At 41.0% G+C, this 23,867-nt stretch overlaps 2 protein-coding genes across 3 annotated transcripts in view; one reads left to right on the top strand and one right to left on the bottom strand.

Moving 5' to 3' along the window:
- Positions 1 to 4,707: 4,707 nt before the first annotated feature.
- Positions 4,708 to 7,836, top strand: LOC110049932 (kelch-like protein 24). Its single transcript, XM_089285560.1, has 2 exons — positions 4,708 to 7,408; positions 7,518 to 7,836. Exon 1 carries the CDS (start codon positions 4,712 to 4,714, stop codon positions 6,434 to 6,436), a length of 1,725 nt encoding a protein of 574 aa, XP_089141686.1. The 5' UTR covers positions 4,708 to 4,711; the 3' UTR covers positions 6,437 to 7,408; positions 7,518 to 7,836.
- Positions 7,837 to 11,881: 4,045 nt separating this feature from the next.
- LOC110050027 (polycystin-1-like) overlaps positions 11,882 to 23,867 on the bottom strand; it is a 28,008-nt gene continuing 16,022 nt past the window's right edge. Inside the window, exons 11-19 of one of the 2 annotated variants that reach the window (XM_089285558.1) lie at positions 23,233 to 23,475; positions 22,971 to 23,135; positions 22,047 to 22,448; positions 20,577 to 20,807; positions 18,512 to 19,643; positions 17,344 to 17,798; positions 14,473 to 14,733; positions 14,227 to 14,392; positions 11,882 to 13,688 (exon numbers count right to left, since the gene is read on the bottom strand). In XM_089285558.1, the coding sequence (XP_089141684.1) occupies positions 12,256 to 13,688; positions 14,227 to 14,392; positions 14,473 to 14,733; positions 17,344 to 17,798; positions 18,512 to 19,643; positions 20,577 to 20,807; positions 22,047 to 22,448; positions 22,971 to 23,135; positions 23,233 to 23,475 (4,488 nt within the window). In that variant the 3' untranslated portion in view covers positions 11,882 to 12,255. The remainder of the gene's footprint in view (positions 13,689 to 14,226; positions 14,393 to 14,472; positions 14,734 to 17,343; positions 17,799 to 18,511; positions 19,644 to 20,576; positions 20,808 to 22,046; positions 22,449 to 22,970; positions 23,136 to 23,232; positions 23,476 to 23,867) is intronic. The other variant, XM_089285559.1, reaches the window with a different exon arrangement.

The following is a 23,867-nucleotide window of genomic DNA, read 5'->3' as shown; positions in this document are numbered from 1 at the left end:
TTCACTGATGTCACCTAGAGACTTAGCTCGTGCGCGGACCCAGTGGCGGATTTTGGGTAAAAAAAGAAAAAAGAAGGAAGGAAGAAAAGCCAGCGGGGGCAGCAAAAAAAAGGCGGGTCCCCCTCCACCACCCCCCCCCCCCCCTCCCCGCCTTAGCTCAAGGTCTGGATCCGCCACTGACCTGTCCACAAATGCGCGACTGGAAAAAAAAAGCCTCTGGTACCTAGGGCATAGCGGTTGGTGCCCGGTGCAAAAAAGCGCGCGCCTAGAATGGCAAAAGTTTTACTCTTAGAAAAGTGGTAATTGTGTGGGCCAATGGACTAGCATTCTATGTTAGAAGTACCAGAAATACCCGTTGAACTAGCTTCATACTATATAAGTCAGACTAAAGAGCTGGCTTCATGAACAAGGAGGCTTAGTTTGGTTATTTTCATTTTTACATCGACCATCAACAGTACAATTTGCTAGTAAAAATAATATTCCCGACAAAGTCTTAGTCTCCAGTTCATTATTTACAAAGAATATTTGCAAATACTGCACAAGTGAAGCAGCCGGTTTAATATTTCAACTGCTGTTTTATACCGCCCGGCAGCTTGAAACAGCAGACGAAGCGGACCTTGTTAAGCTAAGGAATATACAGAGGTCCTTAATATTAAGAAATAGAGACCATTTCAAATGGGGCTATTTTTTAAAGGTGTTCTCTCAGTATCAGAGGTGAACATACATAGATGAGTTTCGTCAAATTGCTGGTTTTCAGTGTCACGCAATTCAAAATAGATCAAAATAAAAAACAAAACTGGTCAATAGATAAAGTCCAGAATCTGGGAAATAAAAGAAGGTAAATATGCAAAGACTCTCGCCAAAATTCTGGTCACAGCAATTTTTCTTATGCGAGATATGCGAAGAAATTTTTTACCCAAATTTACAGAGATTTGTATGGAGACGCCATGCTGGTGCCCATCCGTATGGGCACCAACATGGCGGCCGGAAACCACCAGAAACATCTGTCACTGAGTTTTCCTACAAAAGCATGAATTTATTCCTCGAGAAACTCTAAAACATTAAAATAATACTTTTTCTAAGACATGAACTGTTCAGATAGCCAAGTTCCCCGAAATAAGTCACTTTTTTAACCATCATGACAGCTCTCTAGGCCGTCATGTAAATGCCGCGTCACGCAAAAGCTTAGAAATTCAAGCGTAGTGTACCACAAAGCCAAGAACCCATTCGGAGCGAAAATTTGTAGGAATATTAGTTTTTAGCTGCTCTTATACATCATTAAAGTAAAATCTCAGGAAAGTCAAAAGTTTTGTTGTTTAAATTTTAGTGACGTCATGTGAAAACCAGCTATAACGTACCCGCGTCTAATGTCATTCTACATGTTGCAATCAAGCGTAAGATTCCAGTTTGATATCCGGTATTAGATAGGTTACTTCTCCATCATTCCTGAGAAAATCTTCTTTATTATCATCACAATGAACTTTTTGGATGAGCGTCACAATGCAAGTCGATCGATGATGGAAATCCACGAATTCTTGAGGGTTCTCTCGAAAAGCCTTCTTCGTGAGTTTGTTAAAGTGCACCTAACCCCAAAATTTTTTTTTCGCTAAAACGAATCTAGACTTTATTCGAAGCATTTGGGCGAAGAAATTTTTGAATTTGGTTGAATCCTCGATTTTCTATGCCCTTTCAAAGTCGCGCTTGAAGGTTTCACGACCGCGTTTTAGGGAGTCTGGGGCGGCGGTACCTGATGACGTCTACCCAGGAACCAAACACAATGGCGCCTCAGTCAACTCTCTGTATTTGCTCGAGAAAATGGAACACAAAACTAATCGTTCCGATGTATTTTGGGACTAAAACGTCCAAGTTTTGTCTCAGAATCATTTCTTTTTCGTCACTGGAGTCAGAGTTAAGTTTCGATTCGGAAGACTCCGAAATAAACTTCGATCGAGCACGTTCGACAACTGTGAACTCACTGCTTAGAGCTTTGAGAGCAATTTACAATATTTCAAGCGACGAAGGGGAAGACTTCTTTGCGGACGAGTTGCTTGTATATTAGGAATGGAAAGCTAGATACGAAGTGGAGGAGCAGACAAACGAAAAGCAGGAAAGAAAACTCAAGGACTGCTTTGGATGGTAATTTCGTCAACTAAACATAAGATTCCCACGCGTGTTTATAGCCCGTTTACATTTGTCCTTAGCGAGAATGTATTTTATCAAGGTGTGATTGTTCTGTTAAATCCAGCCTGTGTTTTACTTTCAGTTGAATGCTTCATGTTTATAAGAGCGACGTACGTGTCGCAGTTTTCGAGACTTGATGACCTCCAAAACATTGGCTTCGATCGATTGAAAATCGTATTGTTTGGACCTGTATTTTTGAAGCTGCGGGAAGCAAGGCGGAAGGAAACATTTCATACAATTACCGATTTCACATTGTCACACGTTTTAAGTCGTAACTCCAAATAACCAATGTAAATTGTTCTCAAAGTTTGCAGCGAAATTCGTCGGATAAGCGAAAAGGATGTGTTCCCTAAGCGGTCCGCACATGTTACGCGGTCATATTTTCGACGCTATATCACAGAATCTTTGTCGCACTGCTGATTTCCAAACCTTCGAAAAACTCTGTGAGTCTAACAATTTTGTTATCATGTAATTCTAGAGGATTAATCTTCGACTTTCATCTAAATCGAAAGAGAAATAAGTGTTGGTTAGCGGCGTACAGTTGCGATCTATTTACATATCAGTATAACGCTTCTTGATCATGATCGGATCACACAACTTTGTATGTTATAAATACTGCGGGATTGGAAGATATAGGTTGTAGGTAGTATTTCTACAAATTGCTGGTTAGCTTTAAGCAGAAAATTTATGAAAATAGCGTTCGAAAGTCTGCGGAACAAATTCCAGTGAGAGTTCTTCAATGGTTCTCACAGATTCAGTTCGCTTGTTTCGGTTCGACAAAATCAACCATCGTTTACGTCTTTGTTGCACCATTAGCCGATCATCGTCAATTAATTGTACAGTATATCTTTCTTTAAATCTGGAATATTGCTGCAACAGCCGATAGCACCTCTGGAAGGCGTTTCTGCGCACTTTTCGAATGTGTATTGCACCATACTGAAGGAAATGAGAGGACGTGAGATATCCAACCTTCCTGGGTAGACGTCACAAGAGCCGCTAGACCCATTCTCCTCAAACTCGGTCGTGAAACAAAATGGCGGTGTTTTGGAGCTATTTTCGAGATTTCGTCGGGGCACAGAAAATCGAGGTTTTAACGGAATCCAAAAATTTTTTCGCAGAACTATTTCAAATAACAAGGAGATTCGTTTTAGCGAAAAAAAATTTTGGGGGTTAGGTGCACTTTAAGCCCGAACCTAATAAGACACAGAACGATACTAGTCCAAGACAAACCTAACAGCGCTATTTCAACCCATGTCCAAAACGCAGTCATGTATTCTTTTAGATCCGTCTCGAGAAGCTTTTTGAACTCGCAGTAAGTAAACAAAAGGGTGAATATAAGAAAGGAAGCTTCGCAGATCAAGACAAACAACAAGAAATTTCCAATTCGTTTTCAAGTCGTTTAATAAAAATGGAGTAAGCCTTCTTTATTGTCAATCCTAGGTTAGCTTTGTAGCAACCCCAGGATTTTTTTAGCTAGTACTGCTCTTGTGACTTTTTGCTTCATTCTTTTTTGCCCCAGGGTTTTTTGCTGACGCGCAATGGCTCTGTGGGGAGAGGGACTTCCATATAAGAATAATCGGGGTGCTGGTAGTGCCTTTTAGAGGTTTAAATAGCTGTTTTGGTACCTCTTAGGGTGTTCAGCCTCAAATGGTCCACAGTAGGAGTTTTTGTGGTACCTTTTAGGGTATGGAACCGAAAAAAAAAATTGACAGGATGTAATGTTCTTTTCAGAATGGGTATTTCTTAGCGGTCAAAAAAATTTCAAGCCACGCCCACGAAACAGGATCTTGCATGGTACTTCTTAGGGTTCTTTTAAAAATTTCCAGCGAGTACTCACGTCTTTTTTTTTATATGGGTTCCTCCCCCACCCCACCCCCCCCCCCCCCCGGCGTCGTGGCCGACGAAACCGTCAGTGATAGTCAGGAATTGGAAGGAGTGGGCAAATTTTGGGTTAATTATCCGAGCCCTGCAGAAAACACATTTAGAAAATAGTTCGAAGAATATACAAGTACAAAACATGTTCTCCGTCTTTCTGTCAAGTTATACAAACACTCGTGGATGTTTGGGAGAACTCGAAAAAGCTGTGGAAACGCTCGCCTGCGGCTCGTGTTCGATCCCACAGCTGAGTTTCTCGTTCTCCCAATCTTCCACTCGTGTTTCTATTTCTTTTAAATTAGATTATGAGCTCAAGATTTCTATCTATTTAATTACCGTAAACATAATTTGTAAAGGGCTTTGGTTGATTTTCTTTTCAATAATGATGAAAACGTGGCTTCTTCTTAAAAACATACCCATATCAAAACTAGACTGCAAAAACCAAATCCTATTTATGACAAATGGTCAAAATCAGCTAAAATTGATACCCTATTTATGACTAAAACGGCTGAAAAACCATACCCTTTGGGGCCGCACATACCTATATAGCCCATATAAAGGAGTACCCCCAGGGTCCCGGGGGGAATAGGGTAGGGCTGCGGTGTACAGGTTATCATGCATTACGTACCTACCACTGACCATGTGCGTTGACCTCATGGAGAACGAGAACATGACAGAGGTAGAAGAGGTTGAGTTAGACTCGCCTGAAATTATTTACGAGGATTTTAAAGATGAGCTGCTCCACAAACTTAACGAGCTTAGAGAAACGAACATTCTCTGTGATACGACTATTCGAGCTCAAGGACTGGACTTCTCTGCTCATAAATGTGTTTTATCTGCTGCAAGTCCTTACTTCCGGGCTAAGTTTACCAGTCAACTGCAAGAAAACGAAAGCAATCTTGTAGAGTTGCAGGAGGCAAAATCGAAGACGATTAGCGATGTTCTTCAATTCATTTACACTGGTGAAGCAAGCATCGACTCTTCCAATGCACAAGATTTGTTGATGATCGCAGACTTCTTGATCATAGCAAGTTTGAAATCGAAAGCGTCAAATTTCCTGGAGAGTTCGCTGAATGCTTCGAATTGCTTGGCTTTAGAATCCTTCGCTTCTCGGTATAACTGCGAATCACTAAAGCATGCTGCAGTCGCCTTTAAATTTGAAAATTTTGTAGCTGTCGCGAAATCCGAGGACTTCAAAACGCTTGATATAGAGAACATCAAAGAACTGATTTGCAAGGACGAGATAAACGTGTCAGATGAAGAGGAAGTATACCAGGCAGTGATTGCTTGGGTGAGACATCAACTGCCAGCGAGGGAATGTTTACTTCCCGAGCTATTGAACTGTGTGAGGCTGTTTTCAATGTCGAAGTACAGTCTACGAAATATTCTCGATGAAGAGCTGGTCAATAAGAACAACGCCTGCACAAGGATTGTCGTCAATGCACTGGATTTCTTTCTGTTCCCAGACCGTTTCCAAAACATGTCACTTAAACCTCGTTTGTCTTTGGACAAATGCGAACATGTGGTGATACTCACTGGTGGGGCATGTAAATCTGGTAACAAGAGGGACACCCAGTGTTTTGTTCCCTCCACCTTATCATGGGTATCCCTACCCATGATGCCATATCCTCACAGTCACCATGGTGTTGCAGTGTGTGGTGGACTGCTGTATACATTGGGAGGGAACAACTCAGGGCGAATGTGTTGTTTTAACCCAAAACGAAACAAATGGAGCTCGCTGGGTAGAACATTAATAGCTATAGACTGTTCAGTCACGTGTTTTCATGAAGAACTGTATGTAATTGGTGGAGAGGGTTCTTGGCAAGATGTTCAGATATACAATCCAGTTCTTGATACATGGAGACAAGGGGCATCGATGGAAGCCTGCCGTGCTGCCCATTGTTCAGTTTTGCTGCAAGAACTTATTTATGTATTTGCTGGTCACAATGGCAACATCTGTCTAAACAGTGCAGAGTGCTACAATCCATTAACTGATCAATGGACGAAGATTTCAAGTATGTCTAAAGTCCGAAGGTTTGCTGCTGCTGCAACAGTTTTTGAGAAAATTGTTATTGTTGGTGGATTTGGTGACATGACAGTTACAACCATAGAACCTTCTTGTGAAATGTTTGAACCTAGTACAAAACAATGGAGCCTGGTGTCTAGTCCACTTAACCCTCGTGCTGCGCATGGTGTTGTAAGTATAGATGGCATTGTGTACTTGTTTGGAGGAGAAGATGAGAATACGCGCAAAGGTGCTGTGGAATGTTTTGATTTGAAAAATAATGAATGGAAGACAGTTGGCTTCATGCCAAAAACTGTGCAGGCCTCATTCTTTGGAACATCATTGCTAAAATTGCAAAAAGAGTTTATTCACTAATGACCAAAAAGCACACCCACCCACCCCAGGGAATGGTTGGTGACTTCAAATGTGACTACAAAATCCTTCGTTACATGGTCATATTTTGTAGGAAGATACCACCTCATTTAATGTAATTTGATTAATGGCAGCTGTACTAATATGCTAATAAATGCAGAAAGAGGACTGAAAATTTATCCAGCTAAATGATAATCATTATTCAGGTGGATCAGTTTATTATTATAAAAAGAAATATGCCCTTCCATAATAACTTAGCATTTAAAAAGAGATTAAAAATTACACCTCTTCAGTTTGTATTGTACAGTTCAGAAAATATCCATACCCGCCCCATGGAAGGTCAATGGAAATTCAGAGGGAGTGGGGGATCTCAAAAGCCCAAAAATGTCAAGGAAAGTATGGGGCTTAACTGGAATAATTTCCATAAGGGTATGGAGGGTGGTTAATCCAGAGAGCCTTCCATGTGGAAGGTACAAATATGTTCTGGAAAAACACATTGATTAGTTCTAAGCAGAAAATAAATGATGCTAAATGTGTGGACTTTTTAATAAAACATATATTTTCTAGCTAGAAAGTACATTGTACAAATTAAGCTAATTTATTTTTTATCTCCCAAAAGAGTTAGATTTGTCAACCTAGTTGAAACAGTAATATATAGATTTAGCCAGGCCTAAAAGTGGAGCTCCTGGGCCAGGTTGTTCAAAGCCCAATTAAGCTAACCCAGGATAAGTGAGAATTCTGATTTGAGTTTTGTAACTTTAATCCATTTATGTTGTTTGGCCTTCTGTTTTGAGTTTGAATATTCTCAAGGTCCTCAAAATACACAAAGTTCGCTTCCAACGCTGAAGGACATCTCAAATAACATCTATATTAAGACTTTTGCAGACCAACTGACAGCTGTAGATGTCTTCTACTCGATTCACAAGCCGCCATTTCCAGTGCTGAATAACTGATTTTAGGAATCGAAGCTTCGCAGTAAGTTGAATCTCTACAGTTGAACAAAAAATTATTTCTGTTTCTGACATCGTAGAATTCGATCTGAACTTACCAGAATTAACCTTAACTTCGGCTCTTTCTTTCTTAGATACCTCAACTTATGTGTGAAGTATACTGGTGTATTGCTGGCCAACAAAATGGTTGTTGACAGATATTTTCTTGTTCGACGCAACAACAAGAGAGCTGAGAAGTAAAAGCAACAAAGAACAGGGTTGAATAATTCAAAAACAAAGCAGTGTTTTGTCCTTGGAAAAAACTTGTGTAAATTTGCTCCCTGTATTTTTTTATAATCGAAAGGAGTCATCAACAGCTGTCAGGTCGGCTTGCTAATAAGTTAGGGCTCTTTCAAAATAACAAAAATAAATTGCCATAAATGGAATAAAAAAATATATAATGGCAAATTATAATCTGGTATGGTGTGCATCAACAACCCCTAAGTTGAGGGCAATCAGTGTAAGTGGCAGAAAATAATTGGATAGGTCTCCTGTACCACATCACACTTTCAGCAAATTCTTGTTCAAATTACAAATCCAAGATTAAGGTACTGTATGTATCTATTTTGTAGACAATGTGATAAGCACGATTTTGGTCTTGCTCAACTTCCTTGAATGTGTTTAAAGTAAAAGGCCTACCAATGAGTTCGCCCCAGACATTGCCGCTGGAGATATCAATGTTCAAACTGATGAGAGTTAAAGATTTCTCTTCACCTAGTGCTTGGATGTAACTTGTATTTGCTCTGAGTGTCCATTCCTGGGTTCTCAGTAAATGCGAGGCCGTGCAAAAGGGAAATCAGGGTCAATGGAAAGAAGGCCTGGTTGGGTTACATGAAATGAATGTTTTGGACAAAAAATACACCTCATACTGTTTTCAGTGGTTGCAACTTAAATTGCAGATAGGAGATGTGAAAAAAAACTGACTTACATCTACTTGAAACTAATAATTGAATTTTTTAACCTGAATTGCAAAGTACTGACAAGCACAAAAAAAATCCCGGCACAACAGCACAAAAACCATATTCTGGAGCCAGCAGCCAACATTAAATTTACTTGTAAATTACTTTTGGTTTTGATTTATATGTTTTTAAACTGGAAAATTGTCTATGATAGGCACAGTCAGGGGTAGATCTTAGGATTTTGCCTGAGTGATTTGGACCAACTTAACTAGGGGGGCTTGGGGGCATGCTCCCCGAAGAAACTTTGAAATTTAGTGCTCTCAGAATGCAATTTCCCTGTATTCTGAGAGGTTTGGAAACATTTGAGTGATGTCTTGAAATCACTTCAACTACTCTGGATCGACCCCTGCAGTGAATTAGCAATGGATGAAAAGCTCATTGTTTTATTGCATGTGCTCATATTACACCTCTGCTGAAGTTTAAGGCTCAATGTAACTTGTGTAAAAGGGATTTTTCAGCCAGAACAGTGCTATGCAGGTCATTTGAAGTACCTCTGTTTAAAATTTTTATTCACTGCAAGTCTTGTGGGCAACAACATATTGATCATGTAATGATTTTAACATTTTCTACATTGTATTTAGCCAAAAACAGTCTCCACAGCACTTCCTCATGTCGACTCGTAATGACATTAACCAACTGAATTAAGAATAATCAAGGAGGGTTTAAAGCTGCATTCCAGATCATTTATACCAGGATGTTTTGACTGAGATAGCTTAATTGTAACAACAGTTTGAAATAAAAGCAGATGCACTATATTGAACAATTGCAGTAGCTCTTAAAACTTGGGATTGCCATGCAGCAGTCAGTTGCATTATGCCCTTAAGTATTCTGTTTTAGTCTATTCCATTCTAAATTTGATGGCGTAAACAGCAGCACGCTGTAGCGTTCTTTTTTTGATAACTACAGGGTAGGTGGATAAATTTAGTTCTTGGGAAATATAGCAAAGTTGACTCCAGCCCAATTTTTTTTTAGTCTTGTGGTAATTTGGCATATTCATATATATATTGGCTGGTTTTGGTATAATTTATCCCTTTGTCCTCTAGCTGAAGATGTCTCCAGGTGGATTGACCGTTATGTGTAAATTATACATATAAAACACTTATTATTTATTGATTTAAGGTGACTCAAAACAGTTTCCAGCACTTAGATTTTGATGGGTCGTTATAACCACTCTTAATCACTTGATGTTTCAATCATGGTATCAAAAAACTGTCCAATCATTGATGAACATGTTGTTATCATTTTCGTGACACAATAGGTTACCATAGCAACAGCATGACCTCAAAACACCCTTAATTACGAAAATGATAACAAAGTGATCACCAATGATTGGGCAGTTTTTTGATACTATGCCTCAACTGATAAAGAGTGGTAATAACCACCCATCAAAATGTAAGTGCTGGAAACTGTTTTGAGCCACCTCCTAGGTATAGTCTCCCACTACTTCCAAAATTGAAAGAAAAGCAAGTACAAAGAAGTGAGAGATCAAAATTGATCAGCCATAGATGGCTGAATGACAACATCCAAGAGTAGTAAATTTCTGTTTGAGATAACAAATTATTCAAGACAGGCAGTGACCATGATGATGAAAATTCACTGTAAACTGAATGAGATGATATTGCAGTTTAATGGACTAGTATCCAAAGCAGCATCCAAAAATCTTGAACATCGGCCAAACAAATGGATGACATATGCACTACAAAAACAAATTAACAAGAAAACATTAAGATATAAAGGGAAACAGCTGAGCCACAAAATTGTGCACTTATCGTGATAAAACGAGGGTAGAAATCACACCATCAGCTCCCGCAAAATGCCGCGAACATCTCCCAAATGGGCCATTCCATTTAATATCTGCACCCCCCCCCCCCCTCTATTGAGGTTAGGGGAAATCCGAGGGGGACGGGGGGGGGGATCATTGCATAAGGATGCCTGATATTTCATGTCACATTGTACAAAGGATTTTGACACATTTAGGTTAGATAGATGGAGGATACTCTGAAATTGCTCAATTTCCTCTTATGCCCAAAGGATGTAATTACTCAGTGTTATCCAGTTACAGTGACATTTTGTCATGCAGTTCACACTTCTTCCACCTTCTTTGTTTGTATGTTAATGTATACTGTTTTCCTACTCATCATGCAAAATATCACACAGCATTCTTTATTTTCTCTTGTTTCCCCCAGCTCTCTCACTACATGCCGTTAATCAATTCTCCCCAACGTTTGCGACATAAAACCCGGCCAGCATAAATGGGAAGGAAATTGTTTCAAATTTTAGAGATAATAACTGTTATTACATGAATGATAATTGTGAGTGATTTATCTTCAAGTGATAATAACTATTCTGTTAAGCTATCCTTCTTAGTTTGGGGTAACTTGACATACCCTCTCATTACCCCCATTTAGCTCTGAGTAGTCATATTTCCTAGGTTTCTTTGTCTGAAAGTGACTGATTTTAATTAGTGTAGGAAGTAATGTTTTGTAAATAAGTTACGTGCCTTCTGTTTCTTCAGGGTTTCAGTGAAGAGTGGAATTTTGTGAAAAATCAATCTGACAATATATATTTATATATAAAGACAGTGCAAAGCGATCCTTCAATTGTTTATTGGCCATTTTTCCCAATAAATGATATGTTGAAGACGTCTGAAGAGGTTTGCAAGTACGAAAATTAAAGTCGCAAAATTTCCGGCTCGGGGTGGCTGGCGAATTTATTTAAATCCAAGGGGGTACCCTCTCAATAAATGATATCTGAGGGGGGGGGGGTTTCAAGTAATACCTCAATAGGGGGAGTGCAGATATTAAATGGAATGGCCCAATCGAGGAAAAAGCCCCGACTTCAAGTCCGATTTTGACAGTTAAAACGGCGGGACCCGCCAGACTTTTCTTAAAGTGTCATGCAATAATAATCTACAATACTGATCCCTGTTACCCCGCAAACGACCAAAAGAATATCCGTGTCAAGCGCGGATGCTCAACAAACATTTTCGACATGGCATGATTTCCATTCACTGTTCCATTGACCAGTTTTGACGCAGAAAACTCTTTCCTGTTGTTGACACTTGGCAAATAATTGGCCTAGATATTATACTAGCAGATCCTGGAAAAGGTTCGTTTGATTCTCATGATGAGTGCAGAAATCGGTCGAGAAAAGACAACCTACTCTTAACTCGGAACGAAAAATGTGTCCGCCATTGCTTCGGCTGAGACGATATATGATTGGTCGAACAATGTCACGTGAACCGTGTCCTACACCGCCTGCCGTTCGGCGATCAGATGAAAATGAGCTCGAGCAAAAATTTCTCCCGGCACGCTTTGCAAGTCGTGTCCAACACCGCCTGCGCGTACCTAGAATGCCGAAATTTGTAATCTTAGAAACGTGGCAATTCTTTGGCCAATGGACTAGCATTTTATGTCAGAAGTACCAGGAATACCCGTTGAACTAACTTCATGCCATATAAGTTAGATTAAAGAGCTGGCTTCATGAATAAGTAGGCTTAGTTTCAGCTGTAGTTTGGTTTATTTTCATTTTTACATTGGCCATCAATATTATATTTTGCTATTAAAAATAATATTCCCGACAAAGTCTTAGTCTCTAATTCATTATTTACAAAGAATATATGCATATATTGCAGAACTGAAGCAGCCGGTTTAATATTTCAACTGCTGTTTCACACCGCCGGCAGCTTGAGACAGCGGACGAAGCCGGCCTTGTTAAGCTAAGGAATATACAGAGATCCTCAACATTGAGAAATGGAGACCATTTCAAATGGGGTTATCTTTTAAAGGTGTTCTGTCAGTATCACACGTGAACATACATAGATGAGTACTGTCCAGTAAGGTAGCCGCGTCTAATGTCATTCTACATGCTGCAATCAAGCGTAAGATTCCAGTTTGATATCCGGTATTAGATAGGTTACTTCTCCATCATTCCTGAGAAAATCTCCTTTATTATCATCACAATGAACTTTCTGGATAAGCGTCACAAGTCGATCGACCCTGTCCTTCAGTTGCGCAGCTTCGTCAGTCCGTTTTCTCTTCTTGTACACCGGTCGCTCGAAATCCCCTTCGACGAAAACCCGATTTTTGAAAATTGATCGCGACTTGAATCCTAACCAACTCATAAATTGCTCTGTCATAAAGTCGACGATCTCGTATTCGTTAGATTGGAGGTCGTTGTTTCGCTTCACTCTCTTAAAGTTCTCAATAATGATTGACAGGAACATGTTGACAAGGATGAAGACCACGCCTATACTGTAGAAGAAGAACATCATCGGACCCAGGACTCTGTTGGTTCGCTCCAAGCTAACATAACTGAACTTGCCTAACATGACACTGATAAGGGTTTCTACAGTGGTGACGAACGTGTGAAATTTGTACAACTCGTGTGAGAACACTAGGTAGCAGAGATGAGAAAATCCGACAAAAACCAGGCTGAAAATGATTCCGAAATGAAGCATTTCCTTCGCAGCGCATTTCAAGGTGGATCCAAGAAGAGACATACGTCGGTTGAAGCGAAATAAACGGAGAAATTTCACCGAGATGATGAAAACTACAAATGCGTAGACATACCCGAACAACTGATCAACCAATGCGAGATGGTGGAAATCCACGAATTCTTGAGGGTTCTCTCGAAAAGCCTTCTTCGTGAGTTTGTCTAGCCCGAACCTGATAAAATACAGAACGATACTAGTCCAAGACAAGCCTAACAGGGCTATTTCAACCCATGTCCAGAACGCAGTCATGTATTCTTTTAAATCCGTCTTGAGAAGCCTTTTGAACTCGCGATAAGTAAACACAAGGGTGAATACAACAAAGGAAGCTTCGCAGATCAAGACAAACAACAAGAAATTCCCCACATAGCGGTCGATCCGCGTTGAAAGCAGTTGTATGAATGGAACGACACCTCCGACGGCCGTGAACTCTAAAAGCAAATTCATCACACAGTAGAGATTACTATGGCCGTTGTACACAGTAAACTCAATGAATACAGCGCGCGTGTATTTGTCGACCCAATTGTTCGATTTCAAGTCATCTAACATGGAGTAAGCTCCCGCTTGAGTCGATCCTAAGTCAGCTTTGTAGCCGCCTCCTCGATAAAGGGCAAGATGCCCGAGAATAGGACGTGTTTTGAGTTCAGTGGTCGTCTTGTAGTGCCATGCGCTGTTTCCTGAAGTGGAAGAAGAGTTCTGATTGGTTGGTTTCCAACCGGGAGCGTAGTAAGGAGTCTGGTCCTCAGCGTCCCAGGAGTAAGGTTTATTACATGCGTCCACGTCAACATCAAATACTGAAGCAACTTCACATGTTCCTGAAACAACGACAAATCATCAACAGAATTAAAAACGCGATATTTGTATAACAACCTTTCCGTGCTACTGAGCGGAATTGTTCCTTTCTGTGATGCTAAGTCCTTGAGTTTTTGATATTTTCTGTTCTTCTTAATGAAAAAATTCTTAACACTTAAAACATTCAGCAAAATTAAATTGGGTTGAATTCGACATTTTCCCACAGTTTCTTTGGCAATGTTATGAAACTGACAACTGACTCAGCTTGAGCAGTGCATCATCAAGTCCTGATACATTTGGAAGGTTTGTGAGGCACACAAAAAGCAACAGTTGCTCTCGCGAAGCTCTGCGCCTCGAGCAACTCTCCTTTCGCCGTGCTCTTCAAACTTCCCGTGTGCATCAAAACCCGACGATGCGCGCAATGAATGTAAGTGCTGCTTCAACCTCCAAGTTAGAGAAACAAAAACCCAAGCAATTACAAGTACATTAGGAGATATAGAAGCGCCCTTTAGATGACCTGCGTATGATGTGCATTGAGTAACCTTTAATCTGAGTTCATACCACTTTTAACACGAAGCTGCCTGATCCGAGCCACGCCCACTACAAATGACATCTTGTCATTCAAGAATCCTGGTTTCCCTGTGTTACCGTTGTACCAGGCACCGTTGTAGAGGCCTGGAACTAGAGTCTGATTTATCCATTCCCAGAAGTCGTTCACATTGGTTACCTATGAGGTATTTAAAACAAAACGTTATCACATTGGGACACTGTTGTAATTTGCAGTTTTATTTATTTATAAATACTTACGTCATAAAGCTTGATGACATCATCGGCCCCCTCAGGCTTCTTAGAGATAATTTTGTCTTCGTCACGGTAACCGAGAGAGTCCCGGTGACCAACAAAAGTGTTCTCAATGTTCTGAGCCATAAAGTGTGCATACGGGTCTCTGTGGCCGTAAGCTATTAAAAGCACCATCCAAACAAACAGGAAGTAGAAGACGATTTCCCGGATGACTGAATGCATCTTCCTCTCATTGACAAGTCGGACCCGAGCGGCGTGAAGTAATACCTGCATGTAAGGACGCATATCAGCCAAGACAATGATTAAGGTGTTAACCTCGTCAATTTAAGTTAAAGCTAAAGCAACTGCGAGACCAGGAAAACACGAGGTATTTCACAACTTGGAAGAGATACAAAGATACTAAGTTTCATCCTTCATCTTCCATCTTCGTACAACCCTCACTTGCCAGTTGACGGTTCAATTTTAAAATGATCCGCATCTGTAGCCGGCGTGTAGACGTCGTGCGTTCCTCTCAAGAAAGGAACTGAATAATTTGAATGTACGCAGGCCACCTTATTTGTAGATACCCACTTCAACCGCAATGTCTTAACTTCATTTTAATCTGTCCAGTTTAATTTATTTGTTAAAGTGCACCTAACCCCAAAATTTTTTTTTTCGCTAAAACAAATCTAGACTTTATTTGAAGTATCTGGGCGAAGAAATTTTTGAATTTGGTTGAATCCTCGATTTTCTATGCCCTTTCAAAGTCGCGATTAAGTGTTTCACGACCGCGTTTTAGGGAGTCTGGGGCGGCGGTACCTGATGACGTCTACCCAGGAACCAAACACAATAGCGCCTCAGTCAACTCTCTGTATTTGCTCGAGGAAATAGAACGCAAAACTAATCGTTCCGATGTATTTTGGGACTAAAACGTCCAAGTTTTGTCTCAGAATCATTTCTTTTTCGTCACTGGAGTCAGAGTTAAGTTTCGATTCGGAAGGCTCCGAAATAAACTTCGATCGAGCACGTTCGACGACTGTGAACTCACTGCTTAGAGCTTTGAGAGCAATTTACAATATTTCAAGCGACGACGGGGAAGACGTTTTTGCGGACGAGCTGCTTGTATATTAGGAATGGAAAGCTAGATACGAAGTGGAGGAGCAGGCAAACGAAAAGCAGGAAACAAAACTCAAGGACTGCTTTGGATGGTAATTTCGTCAACTAAACATAAGATTCCCACGCGTGTTTATAGCCCGTTTACATTTGTCCTTACCGAGAATGTATTTTGTCAAGGTTCTGTTAAATCCAGTTTGTGTTTTACTTTCAGTTGAATGCTTCATGTTTATAAGAGCGACGTACGTGTTGCAGTTTTCGAGACTTGATGACCTCCAAAACATTGGCTTCGATCGATTGAAAATCATATTGTTTGGACCTGTATTTTTGAAGCTGCGGGAAGCAAGCGGAAGGAAACATTTCATACAATTACCGATTTCACATTGTCACACGTTTTAAGTCGTAACTCCAAATAACCAATGTAAATTGTTCTCAAAGTTTGCAGTGAAATTCGTCGGATAAGCGAAAAGGATGTGTTCCCTAAGCGGTCCGCAGATGTTACGCGGTCATATTTTCGACGCTATTGCACAGAATCTTTGTCGCACTGCTGATTTCCAAACCTTCGAAAAACTCTGTGAGTCTAACAATTTTGTTATCATGTAATTCTAGAGGATTAATCTTCGACTTTCATCTAAATCGAAAGAGAAATAAGTGTTGGTTAGCAGCGTACAGTTGCGATCTATTTACATATCAGTATAAACGCTTCTTGATCATGACCGGATCACACAACTTTGCCGGTTATGTTATAAATATTGCGGGATTGGAAGATATAGGTTGTAGGTAGTATTTCTACAAATTTCTGGTTAGCTTTAAGCAGAAAATTTATGAAAATAGCGTTCGAAAGTCTGCGGAACAAATTCCAGTGAGAGTTCTTCAATGGTTCTCACAGATTCAGTTCGCTTGTTTCGGTTCGACAAAATCAACCATCGTTTATGTCTTTATTGCACCATTAGCCGATCATCGTCAGTAAATTGTACAGTATATCTTTCTTTAAATCTGGAATATTGCTGCAACAGCCGATAGCACCTCTGGAAGGCGTTTTCTGCGCACTTTTCGAATGTGTATTGCACCATCCTGAACGAAATGAGAGGAAATGAGATATCCAACCTTCCTGGGTAGACGTCACAAGAGCCGCTGGACCCATTCTCCTCAAACTCGGTCGTGAAACAAAGTGGCGGTGTTTTGGAGCTATTTTCGAGATTTCGTCGTGGCACAGAAAATCGAGGATTTAACGGAATTCAAAAATTTTTTCGCAGAACTATTTCAAATAATAAGTAGATTCGTTCTAGCGAAAAAAAAGTTTGGGGGTTAGGTGCACTTTAAGCTTTGTCGACGTTTCTCACTTTATGGTTGAAAGTCACGTGATGGTTAGCGCCGTCGAAGCTAACTTGTAGTTTTCAAAGCGCAGTTCGAATGATTACAGTGAAAGGAGACAGTAAACCAGTCGTAAGCATTTTATGTTAGCTTTCTGTTTTAGTGGAAATATAGAATAATGTTTCACGTCGGGCTAAATATCAAGGAAGCGCCAAAATGTATAGTTGAGTGATAAAAGTTTGCATTCAGTTATAGAAAAACTCTTACACGTTAATAGTGATTTAAAAATATTCCCCTTTCGTTAATACTCATTCAATAACTAAGTGTTCTAAAACGTTTTGAAGTCACATTGATATTAATCAGATGGTATTATATTCTCGTATCTGGAAATTAAAGGACAAATCACATCACTTGACCAAACACGATTATGCTTTCAAGCTCATAAACAAGACAACCCTTACAAGCAAATACCTTATCTGGCGGGCGGTGATATTGAGCGTCAGTGGCCTTGTCATGGCGTTTCTGCCCATGCGCAAGATTGTGCTCGAGCCATTCCTCGTCGCGCGCCAACTCGGCGTTGATGACGTCATCTTCTTCATCTTGCGGCTTTTTCAATAGCAGCGCGAAGAGAACGGCAACAATAATCACTTTCAGAGGTTGGCTTATCAAGATGTCCTGCGCCATAGACACGAACATGGAGACTAACCATTCTTCTTGTTGTTTGTTGTCGAAGCTCAGTCCGTACAACAGCGTGAAAAAACCAGCGGCGGCTGCCGTGGAGAAACATAGTAACCAGCCTATGTACACGAACCACCATGGAAACAAACAGTTCATCTTCCGCTTTTTCTTTCTCTTGGGTTTTTCTGTCTTCACTAAGGCAGTTGTTGTGTCCACTGAGTCTCCACTGCAAATAGACTCTGGACAGACTCCAGAGAAAGAAAAAAGACTACAATAAGATAATGTACTTAAAAGTTGCGATTATGATGACTTTCATTGATTGTTTAATTTATAATCCCTGTAAAACGCGCACACTAACTTTCAGATAAAACAGGCTGTGTTTTTCTCACTCAATCAGGTGCGAAAATTTGTTGGCAGCTCTTGCACATTGTCGCTTCATGTTCCTATTTGTTCATCGGGTTTCCTGTGTATGTTGTAACTGACTGTACCGGTTGTCATTATCGCGATTTTGTTGTGAAAACAGTAATTACAAAATAACCAGTATTCATGTTATTTTCTAGCCTGCGTTGCAGGCGTAAACGGGGAAGGGGTAGGGAGGCAAAAATGCGAGGAAGACGGGGAAGGAACTTCTCCCAGTCTCTCTTCATCCATCCGCGCTTTGTCTCCCCCTCTCCCCTCCCCCTATCCCCTTCCCCCCTCCCCCTCTCACCTCCCCCTCTCCCCCCTCTCCCCTCCCCCTCTTCCCGTTTAACGCCTACTACAAAGGCTAGCTGTTTTCTTCTTATATCTAAACCATGAAATCGGTAGCCAATGAACAAACAAGCTGCCTAATGTACAAAGCGCCGTGTTTCATTCCTGTTGGCGTCCATCTTCCTTGATATAGATCAAAGATCATTTTATTTTATAAATAACAAACAGCTAAAAGCAGGGCACATGAGATGAGGCAAGATGTTTCCCGTACCTCTTTCCCGGTCACGTGCCTCGTCTTGATACAAGTAGTAGTAAATATCGGAGGACAAAAAATCAGGCACCTCCCCCACGTGGTCATCTTTGTCCAAACGTTTCTTTTCCTTTGGCTTCGCTTCTTTGTTCTCTGTTAGGACACCAATTTGACTCTCTAGCAACGAACAGAACAAATCCTCGTCCCAGGAATCCTTGCGCGCGGCCACGGGTGTGCGAGTGCTCGTCAAGTTCTTTAACTGAACGTGTTTTTGTCGTGGACCCGCTGACTGCCTTTGTGAATCCGTCGGCGTGATGTCACTAAGTGATACCGCCTTTTGTGTACGTGGCTTTTCTGTTGGAAAGTTATTTTCTCTTCTAGTCCTCTCCGCGTATTTCTGTTTCGTCTTGGGGCTAACTGCTCTGTTCCTGAACAACTGAACTATCAGCAAGTTAATTGGGAATACGATTAAGCTGGACTGAACGCCAATAAGAATCTCGTGCCAAGTGAATTCAAAGAAGCCAAGGTCAATTAGAACATTGTTTTGGTCCTTCACTGGCGTTTTATACCAAAGTACGTTTGCCAGCATAGAACACGTTAACAAAGATAAACAACATGACACTCGCTGGACACACGTGAAACGGCTGCGCACCGGACGAAAAGCGATGGAAAACCACAAATGACCGTCAGAAAGGTCACGACTTGTCTTGGTCTTGAAAAGATGTATAAAGTCGCGCAGCTCGTCTTTTCCCGCCACTGGAAACAACTGGTCAACTTGTCCGTCGCCTTCGTCGCACGCCAGCCATTGGTTGCACAGAAAGAAGAATTTTTCTTCCGCCTCAATGTCCCGGATGACGACTTGGGACAGAAACCAGGATGGGCTCTTGCCCGTGTTATCGTGCCATATACGGATGAATGTTAGACTTCCTAGGCATTCTGGTGTGGTGATAAGGAACGAATCAACACCGCCGGGGTGAAGAGAGGACCTGGATGTGCTCTTGAGCACGTGCACGGCACTCTGACCATCTTCACCGGCGACAAGGATGGAGACGTTTGCTGTGGTGCCCGTATTCTTGCCGCGTGCAGTGTAAATAGTCACTTCATAGCGATATCGGTCTGATGGGTCATTATCTAAAACTGGCACAAGACCGACCTGACAAATAAGAAACATCAAGTACGTCAGGGCGTTGTTTGGTTTCCATCGAAAAAACTCATTTAAGGTAAGGTCTGCGCCGGGCCAAATGACCCACACAGCCGGAGCTTATCCTGTTTTCTGTAGCACAAAGAGGTTGAGCGGCAAGTGTTTCTACTTTCCCCTAGATGGGATGCTAGTCCATCGCAGGATTACTCCCCAGGGTTAATTAACCATTTACGCACCTGGGTGGAGAGAGGTAATGCGAGAGTAAAGTGTCTTCCCCAAGAAAACAACGCAATGTCCCGGACAGGGCTCGAACCCGGACCGCTCGATCCGGAGTTCACTGAGCGCGATAACCATTAGGCCACCGCACTTCCACAGAAAGAACTTACTTAGTCGATATTCTTTTTGTTAAACTTTTTTTTAGCTAATCCGACACTTTTTTTTTGATATTTTAACTCAAAATGATACTTTCTACTTTTTCTTTCGTACTTTCAATTCTTTGAAATTTCAGTGCACACTCAGCTCTGTTCCATTGGTGCCCATACGGTACCAAGAAATTCGACTGTAGAAGTAACATATCAAACAAGAAAGACCGTGTTCGAGCACATTCTTAAACACCGAGAAAGGAGTTGAAAATGCTATGCGTAGCGAAGTACTTTGACGAACTACGAGGTATTTGGAAATGTGATGTACCATTGTCTTGAGTGTTTGATATATTTTCTCAATCGGAACTAAAACTAAGGAGAAAACGGAGAAATAAAATCGTAAAAATCTATGCTAATTAAGATCAGATATTCAAACACCGTCACGGTCATGATTTCCTTTGTTTGAACTTGATGTATCATTAATGAGTGTGAGTCGTCGTTATAGTACTAAGTAATCAAATCAACCAAACTAAATGACAAATCCGCGTTGAACACAAAAAGACAACTATAATCTTGCCCAGACCTTGGTGATATCTCTTCGGTCCTTTCGTCTCGCCCACACGAGCCCTACAAGGTACAGCCCAATGATCACACAGAAGGTAGCGAGAAGCGCAGGGTGTTTGTAAATTTCCGGAAGCTTTTTAAAAGAGCTTTCGATATCCAACTTGTTTGGCGGGATGAACAAGTCTGCTCCGAACCATGTCAAATGTGAACACTGGCAGTGAGTAAGATATCGAGTAGTCTTGTTGTGGACCTGTAGTAGATATAAACAGGAAGAAAATAATAAAGGATAGTCGGTTAACAAACTTTTTGTTTTGTGAATTATAACAATACTTTTCGCGGGCTGCTAAACTATTTTAGCTATGAGCTTACTTTCAAACAAAGTTTAAGAAACTAACAAAGTGTCGAAAAGTGGCGTAAGAGTCCTTATTAAATGGCAGGGTAATCTCAGAGTGTTCTGATTGGTTCTTTCTTGTTTGGGATTTTGCTATGGAAACGATCATAAGCCATGTGTTTTTTCTTTTCAAGTGCCATATAATAAACTACCTACTAACCTACAATGGAGGACAAAAATCCTTGGAACAGTTATGGAAAAACTTGCTTCCACATCCTTAACTTATCAAATAATCAGATGTAGCATAATATACACTTCTCTAACCACGTGGAAACCGACAATGGCTTTCCCCTCCCCCCTCCAAACAATGTTGGGATGAAGAAACACTTTCAGGACAGGCTAAAGTGTACAGGGCTGCACAAACTACAACATTGCTTGGGGGCGAGGGGGAAAGGAGGAGAAATTAAGGCATAGCGTGTTAATTGTTTTGTCCCCCATTGTAGCTTGCTGTAGCCGTTGTAGGGAATATTGGCTCTCGTTCGTTTTTCTACGAACCTCGCTGCGCTCGTATTTTTACTGCCACGACCTCGGGCCAATAGGGAGCTTAAGTAACGACGACGGCGTCGCCGAGGACGACGCCTAGTCAAAAATGAATTTATGTTTCACCAGCGAAATTCGCAATTCTCTAGATCTGTTCAGTACGCCATTAGCTCTAAAACAGTGCTCAGGCTAAATATGCAATGACAGTCTTCAGTTCCAAATGAAAATACGAAAAATTAGCCGTCGTCGTTCGCTTCCTCGGACGACACAAAACTTGGTCATTTCACGTTCTTGTTTTACAGAGGACGGCAAAGAAATGTACAAAGATTCATAACGCACGTGCACAGCCCGTGTTTTGCTCATTAAACCTTTTGTTTGGTGACGTTCTCGTTACCGTCGTCGTCGTGGTTTGCTTAAGCTCCCTCCCTCCCTTAAGCTCAAGTAGTTGTTCGGTTTTTACAGTAGATGAGTTTTTTCTTTTTTTTACAGTAGACGATAGCGAGTTATGATTTTTTTAAATGCAATATCGAATTATAATACTAAGTTACTTGCAGCAAAGCTAATCGAGAGTTAATCTTACAGGATGCTGTGTTCATAAGAAAAGTAAGATCAACTCACCTGGCATCCCATGGTACTCCATTCACTCAGACTCTCGTTCCAAAAGTAGCAGGCTGAACAGATGACGTCAAACGTGTAATTTACTACCGTCTGTTCCTCTTCCAGGTCATGCGCACTGGATAAAACTCCAATGTAATACTCGCCCTTTCCCTTCATCTGATCACGTGGCACAAAGAGCGTGTAGTTTTTTTCCGTCGCCGAGTCATGGTTGGGTAGAGTGGTTTTAAAGTCATACTCAGTTGTCGAAGGTTTCTCGTTGTATCTGAGGTAGATTGCTAGTTTGGACAGTCTGTCTGATGGGAGAATGTCAGCTATCATGACGCTGTCATTGTTTGGAATTGAGATCTTGTGAAACGTCATGGAACCACTGGAGGAAGGAGTCTGTGAGATGTTGAGTGAGACCTGTAACGAGAATTGACAGGTGCTTAATTATTGAAAGAGGTGAAGGTCCGTACGGAATATGTTTTTTTGTGGTCTTCACGACACATGGAAATTACTTCAAGGCATTGATTATTTATGATATAATCGGTTTATGATTTTCAGTTTGACACAAGCCAAAACAAAATATTTAGTCTGCGATCAAGCTCTTCAAGGGTAAAGAAAGAAGGAAAGCCTGCCTCGAATTAAGAGCCTATTTGCAGGCTACAAAATACTGAAATCCAGCTCCTTTCATACAGTTACTTCTGAGTATAATTATAAAGAGGCGTATCGTGCAATATTACGCTGTTGCAGTACCTTCAACAGTATCCATGAACAACAAGCAAGTTCCTCAATTTAGGGTGTGGTAAGTGTTGTGGGTAGTAATACTATACCTCTAGCTTCTTTTGCAATGTAAACCGGAATAAAGCGCCCACAGTCATTTTTCTCCTCTTATCGCTAATGTAAGGAACAGATTGAACCCTTTTAAATTTAACCTGTAATTACCTGAGCTGATCTTTTTTGCGGCAGCAAAACATCGATTAGCGATGTCAGACCTTCGACAGCAATAACGTTCCCATCACTTCCTTTGAGCACTAAAGACAAAGGATTGGACCTGACCGGAGTGGAATTACTGGAACCTCGGAATGGATTTGAAGACAGCTCGGTTACCTGTGGAAGAATACAGGTCATACAGGAGAGTTAAAAAATCCTCTTTCCTTAATTACAATCGAACAAAGTTTAAAGAATCCAAAATTCCACAACTCACGGTAGTCGTGACGTAGGAATAATTTTTAGTTCTGTCGACCAGGCTCACGTTGCGTGGCATCACAAACTGCCCCAGACCTCCCACGTCCACTGAAATCCCGGCCACGTTATTTGGCGCTTGTTTGGACAAGCCAGTAGCTACGCTTGCGCTCCCTGTGACCAGCGGAGTTTGGCCCGGTATCATGGTATGAAGCATTGCGTCAGAGACTTTATCCACGAGATCAAGAATTTTAAACTGTACTTCCTGGAATGAAAATTGAAAAACAACCCTTTTTAGACTGTTGCGTTGTAATTAACAGCCGAGAATAAAGCTTTTTATATCGTCACACTAAATTCCAGCCACTCTTAAAGCAAACAGAAACTTCAAGCTTGGATTTTTGAGATTTATTGTTATTAATCCTTCAGGCAGTACGTGAACAATTGTTGTTTTCGTAGAAGCCAAGTGGTTAGTACGTCTGAACCGAGGCTTAGAGTCCTGGCTTCTAACTTCTTCCTGGGCAAGACGTTTTATTGAACTGTCGATCAGATTTCATCGCTAACTACAGGTGTTCGCCCTTCACGCCTTCTCAGGAGCATAAACCATCAACAGTCTCTCTCCACAGTAAAAAAAGTAATAAACTGCGAAGCCGTGAACGA

This window comes from Orbicella faveolata, unplaced genomic scaffold (genome assembly GCF_042242905.1).
Source record: "Orbicella faveolata isolate gen_17 unplaced genomic scaffold, um_ofav_v1 contig_13, whole genome shotgun sequence".
Lineage (NCBI taxonomy): Eukaryota > Metazoa > Cnidaria > Anthozoa > Scleractinia > Merulinidae > Orbicella > Orbicella faveolata.
Note: the sequence above shows the minus strand (reverse complement) of the source record. Positions and strands in the feature narration are given on the sequence as shown.

Bases quoted from the DNA above. Each gene is read 5' to 3' on its own strand.
- LOC110049932 (XM_089285560.1), top strand. From the start codon at position 4,712: ATGGAGAACGAGAACATGACAGAGGTAGAAGAGGTTGAGTTAGACTCG.